Here is a 15,453-nt window from a genome sequence, read left to right on the forward strand (position 1 = left end):
TTGTGGAGACCTTGTGCCATAGAGTTTGCAGCCGCTTAGCTTAGAGAGGCCTGGAGTGACTTCTTCCGTGTGCTAGAGGTGGTGGGTTCCATTGCCAGTAGGACGTGGGTCATTTGTGCCCATATCCACGCGTGTCTACACATCTACACATCCAGTCACGTCTGCCCAGCCACATACCCACATGACCCACACACGCCCACAGATGGGCGGTAGTGTTAGTGGGTTATGGAGGGGTTGGGAGGAGAAAGTACATTCCTAAGTAGGAAGAGACAAACTGAAAATGGACCAGGTCCGGTTTAATCCACTCGCCCATTACAGATGGCTGCCATGGCCAGAGTGTCCCCGCTGCGGCCTTGTCTACTACAAGAGCCACGTGTGAGTAGGGAGCCAGGGACACGGAGCAGCCTCTGAGACCAAGGGACTGACTGAGCTTTTATTCCATTTAAGTCGAGACCGGCCTTGTGTGTGCTCCTTGGCCTCTTGTATGGGCCTCGGCCCTCTGCCTGACAGAAATAGGTGCACATTCGTTCTACATGCACACACACCTGATGCTGCTTGGGAAAACGGGAGGGGCTTCTCTTATCCAGTCGGTGTCCTCAGGGTTGGCTCATATTCTGTCAGACCCACTGCATTTTAGGCTTGGCTAGACCCTGGTTTCTGGCAGATGTATGTGCGCATGAGTTTGAATGTCCATTGAAAAAGAAGATAAGGTGTGTCTCTTCTCCAGCTGGCTGTGCTGGGAAATTGATCTAAATAGAGCCAGACGTAGAAATTGCCAGATAGGAGTGTTTTTCCATCTTCCGTCTCCTCCCCCTTTCCGTCTCGGTAAAGTCTCTTTGTGTAGTCTTTACTGGTCTAAACTTGAGTTTTCAATCCACTCGCCTGAGCGCTGGGGTAGCGGGCGAGCGCCACTGAGCCCAAGCTTCTTCAGTGTTGCTTTTTGGAAAATGATTTCTGTGCATGTGTGTACACATGGGTGCATATGGATGTACCCGAAGGTCAATATAGGATGTTGAATTCTCTAGAGCCGGAGTTACAGACGACCGTGAGTCACCACGAGGGTGCTGGGAACAGAACCTGGGTCATCTAGAAAAACAAAATGCTTGTAACTGCTGGGCCAGGAATTCAGCTCAGTGTTTCCTGTTCCTTCCCTCCCCTTCCTCCTCTTCTTTTTTTTTTTTTCCAGAGCTGGGGACCGAACCCAGGGCCTTGCGCTTCCTAGGCAAGCGGTCTACCACTGAGCTAAATCCCCAACCCCCCTCCCCTTCCTCTTCTCTTCTCTCCCTCCCCCTTCCTTTCTTCTCTCCCCCTCTCTCTCAAGAGGGGTCTCATGGCGTAGCCATGGTGGACTTAGAATTCACTGTACAGCTAAGGCTGGCCTTGAACTCACAGAGCTCTCTCTGCCTGCGCCTCCTGAGTGCTGGGATTAAAGGAACTCACCTGGCACGCAGCTTAAACTCAGTTTTATGAGCTTTGCAGTTCAGGCATTGTCTTAGGCTTCCCCGGGTGTGAGTAGCTCACGCTCATGGAGGTGAACTGTGCTGGCCATAGGGTTAATTTGCTGTTGTGTGTGAATCATGTGTACATTTTTGGTTCTCTTTGACCTGGGGGTCTCCAGGACCAACGATGCTCTAATGGGTATGAGGCTTACCCAGTCCTCACGCACCAGGAACACGTTAGATCGTGTTAGCAGCAGAGCCCCTCGCATCTGAATGGTGAGGTCACTTAGTCTCCCGTCCTGAAGGGGCACAGGGAAAGAAGGACCTTGAAGGGCTTGTGGCAGAACGTGGAAGGGAGGGGTGGACTCTTGCTTTTCCAGTTGGGGTCGGAAGACATGACATTTTTAGGGAAGGCCAGGTTGGCAGAATGTCACTTGTAGGCTTCTCTGGCCATGGAAGAACAAGTTAGGACACACGAGAAGGAAGGATGGGGCAGTGGCTAGTGCTTACATCGTAAGCTTGCAAACCTGAGTGCACTATTCAGAAGGGGAGAGCCAAGTACCATCTCGTGTGTGTTGTGATACATGTAAGTGAGCCTGCACACACACACACACACACACACACACACACACTGTGTGTATGATCATGGGAGATTTTCTGGTAAAGGACTGTGGTTTGGTGGGCTTCCCTGAAGTTGGAGTCCTGGTTGTGATGGAGAGTGGAGCTTATCAGTACAATGGCGTTGGGGACGCCTGTGCCTCTGCGTGCTTCTCTTGGAGATGTTAGGCACTGCCAAGCTTGCGCTGTGTGTCTTCACGCTGTCTTGTTCTGTGTAGGTTTTTAGCAGATCAAGGATGTCTGTCTTGTCTTTGGGGCCCTTCCAGTCTTGCTCAACAGCCCAGCAGAAGGTCAAGATGGTGGATATTTGGGTTGAAGTTGGAAGGGACCAAAGAGCTTCCTTGTATTGGACTCTTTTCTCAACCCTGGCAACACAACTGTGTGTTTATACCAGGGACTTAGGGGACAGCATAGGCAGTAAACTGGTCAGCCAGTTGTCTGATGGAAAAGAGGGCTGGGGAGGGGCGGGGCTGGCTGAGAGCTAATCTCATTGGTGAGTGCCCTCACCTGCAGCCCGTGTCTGTCAGTTGCTGTGAAGTTGAGGAAGGAGCTGGGAAGAGATGCCTAGGATTGGTCCCTGTCAATCGTGTCCTCTTAAAACCGCCACTGGGCTGTATGACATCCATAGGGTGGAGGGAACCACATGCTTTTGGCCAGGAGATATGGTAGGGTCCTTTCTCTGACTGTTACTCGGATGTCACTTCCCCCTGTCCCCCACTCTGTGACTGAAGAAGTGGATGTACCCAAGACCAGGGGATGGCAGCAGCGGAAAGGGCCTCTCAGCAGGCAATCCTAGCTGTGCATGCCAGATCAGAGGAGAGCTGGGGTGCCACCCATGCCCAGGCCTGTGGGCAGTTGGCACTGGGTTCTACATCTATAGCCGGGCCACTGACAGAAAAAAAAAAAAAAAAAAAAAAAAAGACACCAGCACCCTCCTCCTTGGGCCCCACAACTCACCTGTATCAGAACATACTTGGAAGGGCTGGGAGGATGGCTCAGTGAGTATAGCGCTTGCTGTGTAAGCATGAGGACCCAGGTTCAATCCCCAGCCCCTGCACCTACATAAAAGACAGGTGAGAAGGTGCATGCTTCTGATAAGTCTGAGTGCAACACCTCCCCACCCCCCGGACCCATAGAATGGAAAAAGAGAACTGACTCACACAAGTTGTCCTCTGACTCTCTCCCGAGTTCCCTGGCACACTCATGTCCCCAGACATAAACACATGCACACGGAAGAAATTAAAATACAGCAACATTTTTTAAAAAGATGGTGGGCACTTGAGGATCCAAGGCCAGGGTTGACTGACCTCTGGTTCCCGAAGTCATTCACATACACACATATTGCACATGACGACCCCCCCACCACACACACACGAGACCACTTACACACACACAAATAAACAAAACAAACCTACTTTGACTGCAGATACGGACTCAGACGAAGAGGAGGACCTCCTGAAGAACGAGTGGTCAGCCCAGGGCCCCTCCAGCTCCAAACTGACCTCATCCCTCCTGTGTGGCATGGTGGCCAAGAGCAGCAAGCCAGCCACAGGCCCTAAGCTGACCAAGAGGGGCCCGTCAGGCCCCCGGACTTTGAAACCCAAGGTGGCCACCAGCAGGAAGCAGTCCTTCTGTTTGCTGCTCCGAGAGGCCGAGGCCCACTCCTCCTTCAGCGACTCTTCCGCGGAGGACTCCTTTGATCAAGGTTACTAGTGCCAAACGCAAAATAACCTTCCATGTTTTTAGAGCGAGAGTGAGTGGGGGAGAGAGAGAGCAAGCGAGCGTGCGAGAGTGTGTGCACACGGCAGGGATGGCTGTAGCCGTCTAGGTTTTTTTGGCAGCGTAGTCTGCCCTATCCGCCTCTATTTTTGGTTTGTGTTTGCTTTTTATTTTTACTTAAACTTGTGATAACACCATTTGGCCAGCCCTTACGGAGCTCTTACATGGACTTGTTTTTATTCTCCCAGAATTCCTCACCCTCCTCCCCTCTAAATTCCCCCCAAGATACCCCCATCCCCACCCCCAATCCAAAAGCCTAACCTAACCTTCCCCAGACTCCCAGGCCGGCCTGGGTTTTCTCTTGGCTCGAGCCTGGCGGAGGCTTGCCCAAGGAGCATTTTGTAAAAAAAAAAAAAAAAAAAGAAAAAAAAAAAAAAGAAAGAAAAAAAAAAAAAAAAAGAAAAAGACAAAACCGGACTTCTTGTGTGGGCGTGTGACTCGCTGTTTGTACCGCGATTTTGGTTGATGCCGAGCTTTATTAAACATACCGAGTTCATTTTTAACTAAACTGTGTGCCTCGTTTCTCTTGCTATGTCCTTAACTAGACGTCAGGTTGCCGTCCCCCTCTTTCCATCCCCCCCTCCCTTCCCCCCTCCTCTCTTCCCGCTCTTCGTCCCCACTCTAGAAGCCATAGACATGGTGGACTGCTTCTCTGTTATTCAAATATCCCTGGTATCTCGACACTCATCCCATTTTTCAGGTGTACAGTCCAGTGTTGTATCATCTCTCTGTTTTGTTTTATTTTTTATTTTTTTTTCCTTTTAAGCTGCTTGTCTGTGTTTTATTTTTCTGGAAGCTTCTGCTACTTTTCTGTGGTTTAAAAAAAAAAAAAAAAAAAAAAAAACCCCCCACAAATTTTACCAGTAGCTGTTTGCTGACACATATTTCTGTTTTGAAGGGCATGTTTTTTTTTTTTTTTTTTTTGGTTTTTTTTTTTTTTTTTTTTTTTTTTTTTTTTTTTTTTTTTTTTTTTTTTTTTGTTTTGTTTTTTTCTATTCCTCGTTCAATTTGAAAGTGTTGGCTTGGTTGCCATGTTGAGGGTCGAAAATGCTATTTCTTGGGGTTGCTGAACTGAGGTCTGTCTGGCCTTAACTCAGCTAGGGGCCCACCACCCAAAAGAACATTCTAGCTTCCACTTTTCCAATATCAGAATTGTAACCCACAGTTAGAAATACAAGAGCCCCCAGGCCCTTCAACCAGAAAATGTCCCTGCGAGGGAAGAAATTGGGCATCACCCCTTAGCCAGGGACTGCTTCAGGGTAAATCCCCTTTAGAGCTAGAGTTTGAAAATGCTTAGATGGATAGCACCATTTCACCGGCCCCTGAGCATGGCCCCAGGCCATGGGGAGGAGGGTCATAATGAACTGGAATGGGACCATCTAACTTTGCTTGAGCCCCCTGGGACCAGAACTCTGCTCTTATTGGCCAGTCTTCCTTAGTTCCCACCACCTCTCTTCACTCACCAGCAGTCCAAGTGGGCAGAGATGGGTTTTGGGATAACCAAGTGACAGCACAAAGGGACCTGGTACCTTTTGGGCTTGTTCCTGTAATACCAGAGCCAGCACAGCCTAGGCCACAAGGAGAGGCTGCCTGCCTTCTATGGGCTTCCCTACCCTTGTCTTCTGTGGATGAGACTGGTCAGTCCTCTGTTCCCTCCCCATGACTTGGAGTGGGTACCTCTGCCCTTCCCTACACACCCTTAGAGTCAGGGTCCCCGCCTTGATATTTTTGAGCCTCTCCTGTTCTAGCATAGACCACACAGAATCAGGCATCCCCAAGCCCCAAGGGACCATAGCCCAGCCAGAGGATTTGGAGAGGCGAGGGCCAGGGCATGGCTCCCTAGCTTGCCTCTACCATTCAAAGCAAAACAGGCCGATGAGGTCTCAGAAAGGGATATTTGGGTAATAGGGCCTTCCTGCCCCCTTTGGTACTAAAACACTTAATTGGCGTGGCTTTTCTAGTATGTCTGCTTTCTCCTCCCAGCAGCTTGACCATCCCTCCAACCCTTGACCCCTACCCATGATGCTTTGAGTGTCTGTTTCGGTCTCTCGCATTTGCTCTCACGCTGCACTTGGACGCAAAGCGAAGGCTTGGGAGTAGGGCAGACGGCGTAGCGGGTTACTGAGTTTGAGTCCGAGCCTGGCTCGTTGCTCCGTAGGTAGGCAAAAAACATTTTCCTTTTCTATTCTCTGTTTATCCCCCCTCCTCGGGGTCTGCCCCCACCGGGTATGGCAGCAGTACTTCACTTTGACTTTTATCAGGTTTTGGGAACTCAATTACCCAACCCCGTGCCCTGAGCCAGGATTTAAAAAAGAAAAAAAAGAAAAAAAAAAGACATATTGACATTAAAGTTTTTTTTTTCCTCCTCCTCCCTTGAGTCTTTGTTGGGACTTTTCTCCCCCTCTACCCTTGGCAAGCTCTGTGGGTCCAGGTATTGACAATTCTAGAAATTTCTTGACGCCCCCTGTCTTGCAAGGTCTCTCAGGTCTCCTTGTCCTCAGATGCTGGTCCAGTCAGAGACACTGCATGAGTCTTGACGAGCACCTCATTGTGAGGGCCACAGGAGACCTCAGGATAATTCAGTTTCCCTCTTGGGGGGAAAAAGTACCCATTCTGGGTTTCTGCCTTCTGGAATGTTCTGCAGCATCAAACTGCTGAGACCAACTTGCTCCTGGCTTTCTGGGATCTGATAGTGGTCCTCAGAAACCCAGAGCAGGGGACTCGAACTTGCCTCCCTGCTGCTGAAGCCTACTTGCCTGAGGATCCTTCTGGGAAGAATGGTCAGGATTTCCAGTCTGCCCACCTGAGCAGCCAGGACAGAGGGGGAGCTTTTAGAAAGGGGAAGTTCCCAGTCCCCATCCCAGCCACCCACCTTCCCCATCTCCTGCCCACCCTACCCAAATTGGCCAACTCCAGGGAGCCCTGATGTGAGATTACCCAGGCTGCCGGGAAAAAAAAAAAAAGTCTGCCTACACTTAGCCTGCTTTGCCGCTGTGGCCCACTGGGGCGGAGACAGAACCATGTGACGTCGCAATGTGATTGATCGCAAGTGCGCACTGCCTGCCTGCCCCTGCCTGCCCCACTGGCATCCCCAGCCTGCTTCATCCATTGCTCTGGGAACACCTCCCGCCTCGCACCCTCTTAACCAACTTCCTCTCCCTCCCTCCTACCCTCTCTCTCTCTCTCTCTCTCTCTCTCTCTCTCTCTCTCTCTCTCTCTCTCTCCCCTCTCTCTCTCTCTCTCCCCCCCACCTCCCCATGCAGACCCTCCTTAGCTATTCCCACCTCCTCTCCCAAGCTGGCTAGGATCCCCGGTCATAGACACATTGGTTAGAACTTTACCCTCAGCACAGGTGGGACCACCAGTTTATCTAACCAAGTCCTGCTGTGGGGCCTTAGCAGGAGGAGGCTGTTTTTGGTCGCCTCACCCAGCCCTCACATATAGGATGTGTGTATCTTAACATGGCTTCCCAGACCAGAGTAGCCTCCCAGTCCTCCCTGGGCCCCAGTGCCCAAGCCCTCGAGGTAGATCACCCCTGGTGTTTGCCTTGCTCCTTGGTGCTGTTTCCCTTGAAAGGTCAAACGCCAGTCTGTACATTAGGGTGTCGTCACCATCAGGTGGAGACTTTTGTTGCTTACCTAGGGTCGAGTTTTGTTTTCTGTGAGCCAGCCCCATGGCCCATCCTAGCAGGGGGCTGTCAGCCTCTGAGCCAGCTGGGCCAGTTGCTGGAGTGAAACTGACCTCTGACCCGGCAGAGACAGGGCTGGAGGCAGAGACAGGGCTGGAGACGTTTAGTCCCCACTGCTGCCCTGAGGGTTTGGCCTTAGGGGGCCTCCCTACTGCAGAGTGGGCTGGTCCGCCTACCTCCAGGGCAGGCTGAGCTCGCCTCAGTGGCTGGCATTGTCTCTCCTTCCTTTTTGAAATAGGGTCTTACTCTGTAGCTCTGGCTGGCCTTGAGTTCACAGTCCTCCTGCCTCAGTCCCAGTGCTTAGACCATAGCAATGTGCCAGACCAGACTGAGCCACACAGAATACGACCCTCTTAGTTGGGTTGGTGGGCTGGAGGGTCATCTGGGGCTCAGAGAGGCTCCCCAGCATGGGGGTGCTAGGTTCTTACTCTGCTCAGGGATAAGACTATGGGGGTCCCTAGTCTCCATGAAGAGATCAGATTCCGCCTTCTGTCAACAGTCCCTGACCTCTGACCGCTGGCTGAGCAGAACGCTAGAACGCTACAGGCCCCTTGTCTAGATCCCCCAGCCTGAGCCCAACCCCCCTCCCTCCTCTTCCCTTTTCTGCCTCTTTCCTGCTTCCTTTCTCAGCCTCCATGTCTATGTCGGGGTGCGTGTGTGTGTGAGCGTGCATGTGTGGACCATGACGAGCGCTGTCTCCTGTCTTTGTCCGTCTGTGTGTCTGTCCCCCCCACCTACAGCACAGGTGCATGTCGGTGCTGCCCTCCCAGAAGCCCGTCCCCCATACCCAGAGCCACCCCTCTCCCTCCCCCAGGCTGCCCCGTGCGGGTGACTGGTAGAGGCCTTGGGCCATGGGTGGGACTGTGGGCTGGTTCTGGACCCTTCCTGGCGACCCTTGGTAAAGACAGAGACTGGAGCCAGGGTGGGTGGTGGGAGGAGGTGGGGGGCAGCGTGCACCCAGGTCAGGGCTCTCACTTGTTCCTTGTTTTCCCGCATGCCAGATGACAGCTCAGAAGAGGAGGAGGAAGAGCTAGAGGAGGAAGAGGAAGATGAGGAAGAAGAAGGCATTGGTAGCTATAGGCTGGGTGCCGGGGAACAGGCCCTGTCGCCAAGCCTGGAGGAGAGTGGGCTGGGCCTGCTGGCTCGCTTTGCGGCCAGTGCTCTCCCCAGCCCTGTCGTGGGGCCACCCCTGTCTGTGGTGCAGCTGGAAGCCGAGCAGAAAGCCCGGAAGAAGGAAGAACGGCAGAGCTTGATGGGTGAGTGTCAGTGGCTGCAAAGTGGATGCTGTGGGCCCATCACAAGGAGACTGAGGCTCCTTGGACGGGAGAGCTGGGTGGAGCTTTGATCACCTGACTGCTGGAAAACCCAGTCACAAAAGAGTATCTTCCTTCACCCTCATGCCTTCATTAAAGTTGCTAGTACTTCATAGGTGTCTAGGAGCTCAGGGAAGGCCTTGACCTAGGCCTGGGGACTAGAGGCCACTCTAGGCTAGTAATCTCCAGGCAGAGAAAACATAGTGACAGAGAGAGATGCATGCAGAAAGAAGAGGAAGGGAAAACTTCCTGTCCAGGTCACTGGAGAAGTTCTCTGAGTCCAGTGAGGCAGAAGGGTGGCCTCGATGGCCTGAAGCTGGTGGCTGGAGGAGTCAGGGGTGGCAGGCTGAGACTTGTTCTTTTGTTCCTGTCGTGGGCTGAGGTTATGACCTTAACATCGGGGCGGGAGACTCAGCTGACCCTGCCTTATTTCCATTATATCCTTGAGTCCTGTGTCCCTGGTGAGTCGAGAGGTTCTTTCCCCAACTGTCAGGGTAGACCTGGTTCCTGGGGTTAGTACTATGTAGCTGAGGTGGTAGAGTGCTTGCCTGGCCCCAGAGCCCTATGTTCTAATATCTACCTCCAGCATCACATAAACCAGATGCAGTGGTGCATGCCTGCAATCCCAGCACTCAGGAGGCAGGAGGATCAGGGCTTCAAGGTCCTCCTCAGCTATAACACACAGCAAGTCAGAGGACAGCCTGGGGTATGGGTCCCTTTCTCAAGTGGAGGTTGTGGAGTAGAGGCTGGGACAAGGGCCAGGCTTCTTTGAGCTTCCTGGAGAGTTTCCCAAAAGATCCCCAATTCTCCTACCCATGGCTCCTTCCTTTCTCCCTAAAATTCACCACCGATAGCTCTGGTGTCTTGAGGCTTTTGCATTGACTGTTCCCATCCTGTTCTCCAAGTGTCAGGCAGTATGGCATATTCTTTAGACCATTACCACCTTGATAGAGGAGTGTAATATGTGCGTTTTGCTACCTTGCTCTAAGTTCTGGGCAGACCACACTACCAGCCCCCACCCAGAGAACACTGGATCTGTGGATGAAAGACACAGACACACACGTTGCTCAGTTTCAACCTGCCTTATTGGCTCAATTGCTGGGCTCTTCTAATCTCCCGTGGATAGCATCCCCTCCCCCAGTATTCTCAGCACCTCTTAATCTGACCTTTGCTTAGTGTCCTAGTTACCTTCTCCTTGTTCAGCAACCCCAAACTGTCCTCTGCTTAGTTGTGTTTCTAATCTCCCACCTGCGGAAGCAGCCATGGTCGCCCCACCAGAGATCTCACATAGCCGGTCACCTTTTCTCCCTCCAAAGCATGGACGGACAAAATCCCCCTTTCTCTTCCTGCTTCTCTTAGCCCTTCCTCCAGGGACTCGGAAGTCCCACCTCTTTTCTTCCACCCAGCAATTGGCCCCTGGCATCTTTATTGATAGATCAAGAACCAACAGGGGAACAGGACCTTAGCATCCGTACCACTCCCTACAGATGAACATTTATTTATTCTTTGACACGTGCATAAGCCGTATATCTTCATCATATGTACCACCACTCAAATGAACTATTTAAAGCATTTTTTAAAATTGGTTTACTTTGCCTGTATGTTTCCAAGTGTGCACATGACGCCAAGGTCAAAGGTTCTGGGACTAGAACTCAGGTCACCAGGCTTGGTGGCAGACCCCCCTTTTCTTTTGAGCCATCTTGCTGGCCCTTAGTTGTTTGTTCATGCTTCTTCAACCCCTCCTCCATTTTCTCACTTGTAGTTTGCTCGGATCTTGCCTCTGTGTACGAATCCTGGAAGTTCTACCAAAATACCCTGAGTCAGACTTGTCCGACTTGAGAGCTTCAGGCATTTTCACAGATACATTTATGAAGTCATCTACTGTTTGGTGTGTCAAACTCCAAACCAGGCCCAGTGTAGGCCACCTCTCTTCCCATTCACTTTGTGGCATTTTATATCCAGATTTCTCCAGCAGCAACTTCTAGCTTCTGAAGGAAACCTTGCCACTAGGGCAACTGTGTGCAGAACATTCTCTAGTGCAGCCCGTGGGTCATGTGCACGATTCTAGGGGTGCCTCTGAAGATAGCAGAAGGGATTTTAGTCTCCTATTGTCATCTGTTAGGTCATGATCATCACTGGCAAACGTTAACAAAGGTTTCCCTTGGCAACTTACTTCTTACCGTCGTTTAGAGACACAAGTTCCTCAATACTTCAGTGGTATCCATTGTGAGGTTTCAGACATACAGCCTGTTACTAGATCACTAGGCTGCCCCTTATCATGGGAGCCAACATGAACTCAGAACCAGACAGGCTCCTCTGCAAGAGCAGCAAGCACTCTTAGCTGCTGATACCCCTCTACAGCTCCAGTTTATACTTCTATGTAGGTGGATCTGTTGCCCATGTGTGTACATGTATGTGCATTAGCTATGTGCCTGGTGCCCATGGAAGCCAGAAGGAAACATCAGATTCAACAGAGCTGGAGTTACAGATGGTGTGAGCCACCGTGTGGGTGCTGGGAATTGAGCCCACGTCCTCTGGAGATGCAGCCAGCGCTCTTTTTTTGTTTTTGTTTTTGTTTTTTTTGTTTTTTTTTTTCGGAGCTGGGGACCGAACCCAGGGCCTTGTGCTTCCTAGGCAAGCGCTCTACCACTGAGCTAAATCCCCAACCCCGCAGCCAGCACTCTTAACCACTAAGCCATCTGTCTAGCCACTGTTGTCCCCCTTCCCCACCTCATACTTTTAATGTCTGTAGGGTCGGTAGTAATTTTTCTTCTTTTATTGTTGATACACTCTCCCTTGATCAGCTAGAACTTACCTGTTTCATTAATAACCCTCCCCCGTCATTCTGTCTTTTTTTTTTTTTTTACATCTGTTTGTTTGTTTACATGTATGTGGATCGTACTTGCCTTACTGCTTGTATGGAGGTCAGAAGACAGCTTTCTGGAGTTGGTTCTCTCCACTGCCTAGGTTCCAGGGGTTGAATCCGGGTCATGAGGCCCGATGGGCGAGCTTCCTTCTGAGTCATCTTGCCAGCCCAGGTTCATCGATTGCTGTTCCTTGCTTCCTTCGATTTCTTTGGGTGTGTCAGTCATTTGCAGCCACTTCCTGGTTTTCAGGGTAGCCTCTTAGATCGCTGATTTGAGACCTTATTCTTTCCCAATAGAAACATTGTTCAAAGATACAAACCGCTCTGAAAGCTCAGCTTCAGTTGCGCCTCTCACATTTTAATGCTTGTCGGATTCTCATTATTCAGGAGCCGTTCTGAGTTTCTCTTGTGATTTCCGCTTTGATCCGACGATGACTCAGAAAGTTATTTATTCTCCAGACATTTGAGGGCAGCTGCTTGGTCATCTTGTAGATCTCTGCTTGGATTCCACTTCTAGTTGGAAAGTACATTCAGTAATTTGAATGAAAAAGGAAATTAACGTGGAGCTCCGTGGCACTTCCTAGGATACAAGCGCATAATGTGTACTGATATTAACCATTAGTCACACCGATGCGGTTCTCTATGGTTCATAGTTACACTTTCCTTTGTGCTAGAGATAAGTGTTAGGATCTGCAACTATAATTTGCACAATTCACGATTGCTCCATTTAGTTTTTTGCTTTATTTGTTTGTAGCTCTGTTATCGAGGGTGTACAAGTTTTTGGTTATTTTGTTATTCTCTTGATCTTCACTGTTAAGAAGTGCTCCTTTCTCCTCTCTAGGATTATGTTTTTTTTCTAGAATCCACTTTTATCTGATACTCCATAGTCATTCTGGTTTCTTTTTTTTTTTTTTTTGGTTTTTTTTTTTTGGAGCTGGGGACCGAACCCAGGGCCTTGAGCTTCCTAGGCAAGCGCTCTACCGCTGAGCTAAATCCCCAACCCCTCTTTTTCTTTTTTTTTAAAAGATTTATTTATTTATTATATATAAGTACCCGGTAGCTGTCCTCAGACACACCAGGAGAGGGCATCAGATCTCTTTACAGATGGTTGTGAGCCACCATGTGTTTGCTGGGAATTGAACTCAGGACCTCTGGAAGAGCAGTCAGTGCTCTTAACCTCTGAGCCTTCTCTCCAGCCCTCCTTCTAGTTTTCTTTTTTCAACTTAAAAAAAAAAATGTGATGTGTCTAATGGACATGTATGTCACAGTGCATGAAGGAGGAAGAGATCGCCATACATGTACCATGCATCCACCTGTCTCCCTTCGGCCCTTCCTCCAAGCAATTAAATAAATAGATCCCTTACTTCTAGCCAACTGTTTCTTCCTTCTTTTTTGTATCTACCTATTTTTGACGATACGTAGAGTGAGGTGGGTCCTGTAGTGTGTAGCCCTGTGTGTTTGGCATCTTTCATTTTTATTTTGAAGTTCATCATAGTAACAGTTGCTAGGAACCATGTTTTTATATAGCTATGTGGTACAGCTCTGAACCAATCTACTTGCTAGTGGATGCATATTTGAGTTGCTTCCAATTTTAGGCTTTTACAAAAGCTAATGCTACTTTCGACTGTGTGTACTGGTTCTCCCCCTCCTTTTGTGTGTGTGTGTGTGTGTGTGTGTGTGTGTGTGTGTGTGTGTGTGTGTAAATGTTTTAATTCTTCTGTACTTGAATTGTTGGGCAATTTGGGAAGTTTGTTTAGCCCTTTGAGGAACTAATAAACTTTTTCCTTTTTGTTCTTAAAGATTTTTTTTAATTGTGTATATGTATGTGTGTGTGCGTGTGTATGAGAGAGAGTATGTGCACTTGAGTACTGTGCACAGAGGTCAGAGATGTTGTCAGGAGCTAGAGTTACAGGTGACTCTCCCATGAGGATCCTGGGAACTTAACTTGGGTCCTCTACAAGAATGGTACATGCTCTTAAGCACCAAGCATCTTACCCGCTGCCCTAGTTATGTTTCTGTTGCTGCGATAAACTATCCTGATAAAAGACAAGGAGAGAACATTTATTTTAGCTCATAGCTTACAGTCTGTCAAGGTAGCAGGAACTTCAAACGACTGACCACTTTTCAACCACAGTCAAGAAAGCAGGGAGGAAATGAGTGTGTGAGCTTTGGTGCTCAGCTTACTTTCTCCTGCCTAGAGAATGATGCCGCCCACAGTAGGCTGCAGCTCCTACCTCAGATAACCTCAATAAAGACTGTCCCCTACAGACGTGCCCACAGGCCAACCTGACCTACACAATCCTTCACTGAGACTCTCTCCTCAGAAGTTCCAATCACAACAGAATTGACCTGCCAGGATTTGTCTTAATCAGACCCATTCAGACCTAAGTCTCTTTAGCAAATTTATTTCCAGTATTGCCATTCTCTGGGTGGTTGAACTCAAGGCTTGCTCACAGGTATGGCTAGACAGTTTGGAATAGCCTTTCTTTTCTTTTGCTCTTCTTTTTTTTTTTTTTTTTTGGTTTCTTTGATCTGGTTTCATTTCTTTTGCCCATGTCCCCCAAACCTTGCCCCAAATTCTTTTTTAGGGGGTGCAAGACTGACACCTGCTCCTTGTAGCTGCATGATTCTCTTCCGAGAGCTCTCTCTCCTTCCAGGTCTCAATCAGCTTTTTTTTTTTTTTTTTTTTTTTTTTTTTTTTCGAGCTGGGGACGGAACCCAGGGCCTTGGCGCTCGCTAGGCAAGCGCTCTACCACTGAGCTAAATCCCCAACCCCCTCAATCAGCTTTCTGTACCTGCTCCGTGCAGATGGTATAGTGTTTCCACAAGGGACCGCACGCCGAGGAGGACCTTGCACTTCTGATCCTCTTGCCTCTGCCTCCTGAGTGCTGAGATCACACACGTGCACCACCAAGCAGGTTTCATTCAGTGCTGGTGATGGAACCCAGGGCTTCATGCATGCTGGGCAAGCAACTCTTTAGAGTATTGTGCCACCTCCCAGAGCCCCAAAAGCTCAACTCTCAAGCCTGACTGTATAGCCTGAACCTTCCTCATGTACAAGAGTGCCCCCCTCCCTCCACTTCCAGCCCTCAACCCCCACACATTTCCTCAGGGGGAAGCTAATTAACAAGTTCATTAATAAGATCGTTAAGCTTTGAAGGGACTCTTTTTCACCAGGTTTCCTGTTCCCCCCGACCCACCCCCACCCCCCACCCTGCCTCAATGGTTGCCTCTGAGAGAGCCTCCCATGGGGGCCCCTGTGAACAGGCTGCCTGTGGCCAGAGAGTCCGTGGGGCTGGGATTGGGCCCCAGGTCCTCTTTCAGGGGTTGCTGGCCTTCTAGGGAACTGCAGAGCCCAACAGGCTATCTGGTCTGTGGGCCAATAGATTAATAGACAGACCTTTCTGTCTTTGTTTCTGAGGAACATGGCACCGACTGAGCCTACTGAAGGCTGTGCCCCTGGCTGCTGTCTCTGTGCTTAATGTGAGCTTTGGAGGCAGGAGAGACCCCAAGAGAACTCAGCCATTTTTAAGCCAGGGCAGACTAGATGGGCAGACAGTGTGGGTAGAGAGGCTAGAAGTGTGGGGAAGGATTCCTATGATGGCGGCAGAGGGATTGTGAGGGAACACCCTGGGGGATCAAGTCGGTTGTAGCATACCTGTGTTTTCCTGTCGAGGTGATTGTACCCTAGGCTGAGGGAACAGTGGAACCACAACTTGAAGGTGAGGAAAGGTAGAAGGAGGAGGAGAG

At 49.9% G+C, this 15,453-nt stretch overlaps 1 protein-coding gene across 8 annotated transcripts in view; it reads left to right on the plus strand.

Annotated features, from left to right (window-relative positions):
- The window catches only part of Tnrc18 (trinucleotide repeat containing 18), a 97,321-nt gene that overhangs the window by 60,413 nt on the left and 21,455 nt on the right, over positions 1-15,453 (plus strand). For 7 of the 8 annotated variants that reach the window (XM_032887143.1, XM_032887147.1, XM_032887148.1 and 4 more), the window contains 2 exons: positions 3,484-3,762; positions 8,526-8,780. In XM_032887143.1, the coding sequence (XP_032743034.1) occupies positions 3,484-3,762; positions 8,526-8,780 (534 nt within the window). Of the gene's footprint in view, positions 1-3,483; positions 4,345-8,525; positions 8,781-15,453 lie in introns of those variants that run through there. The other variant, XM_032887151.1, reaches the window with a different exon arrangement.

Source organism: Rattus rattus, chromosome 16, assembly GCF_011064425.1.
Source record: "Rattus rattus isolate New Zealand chromosome 16, Rrattus_CSIRO_v1, whole genome shotgun sequence".
NCBI classification, from domain to species: Eukaryota; Metazoa; Chordata; class Mammalia; order Rodentia; family Muridae; genus Rattus; species Rattus rattus.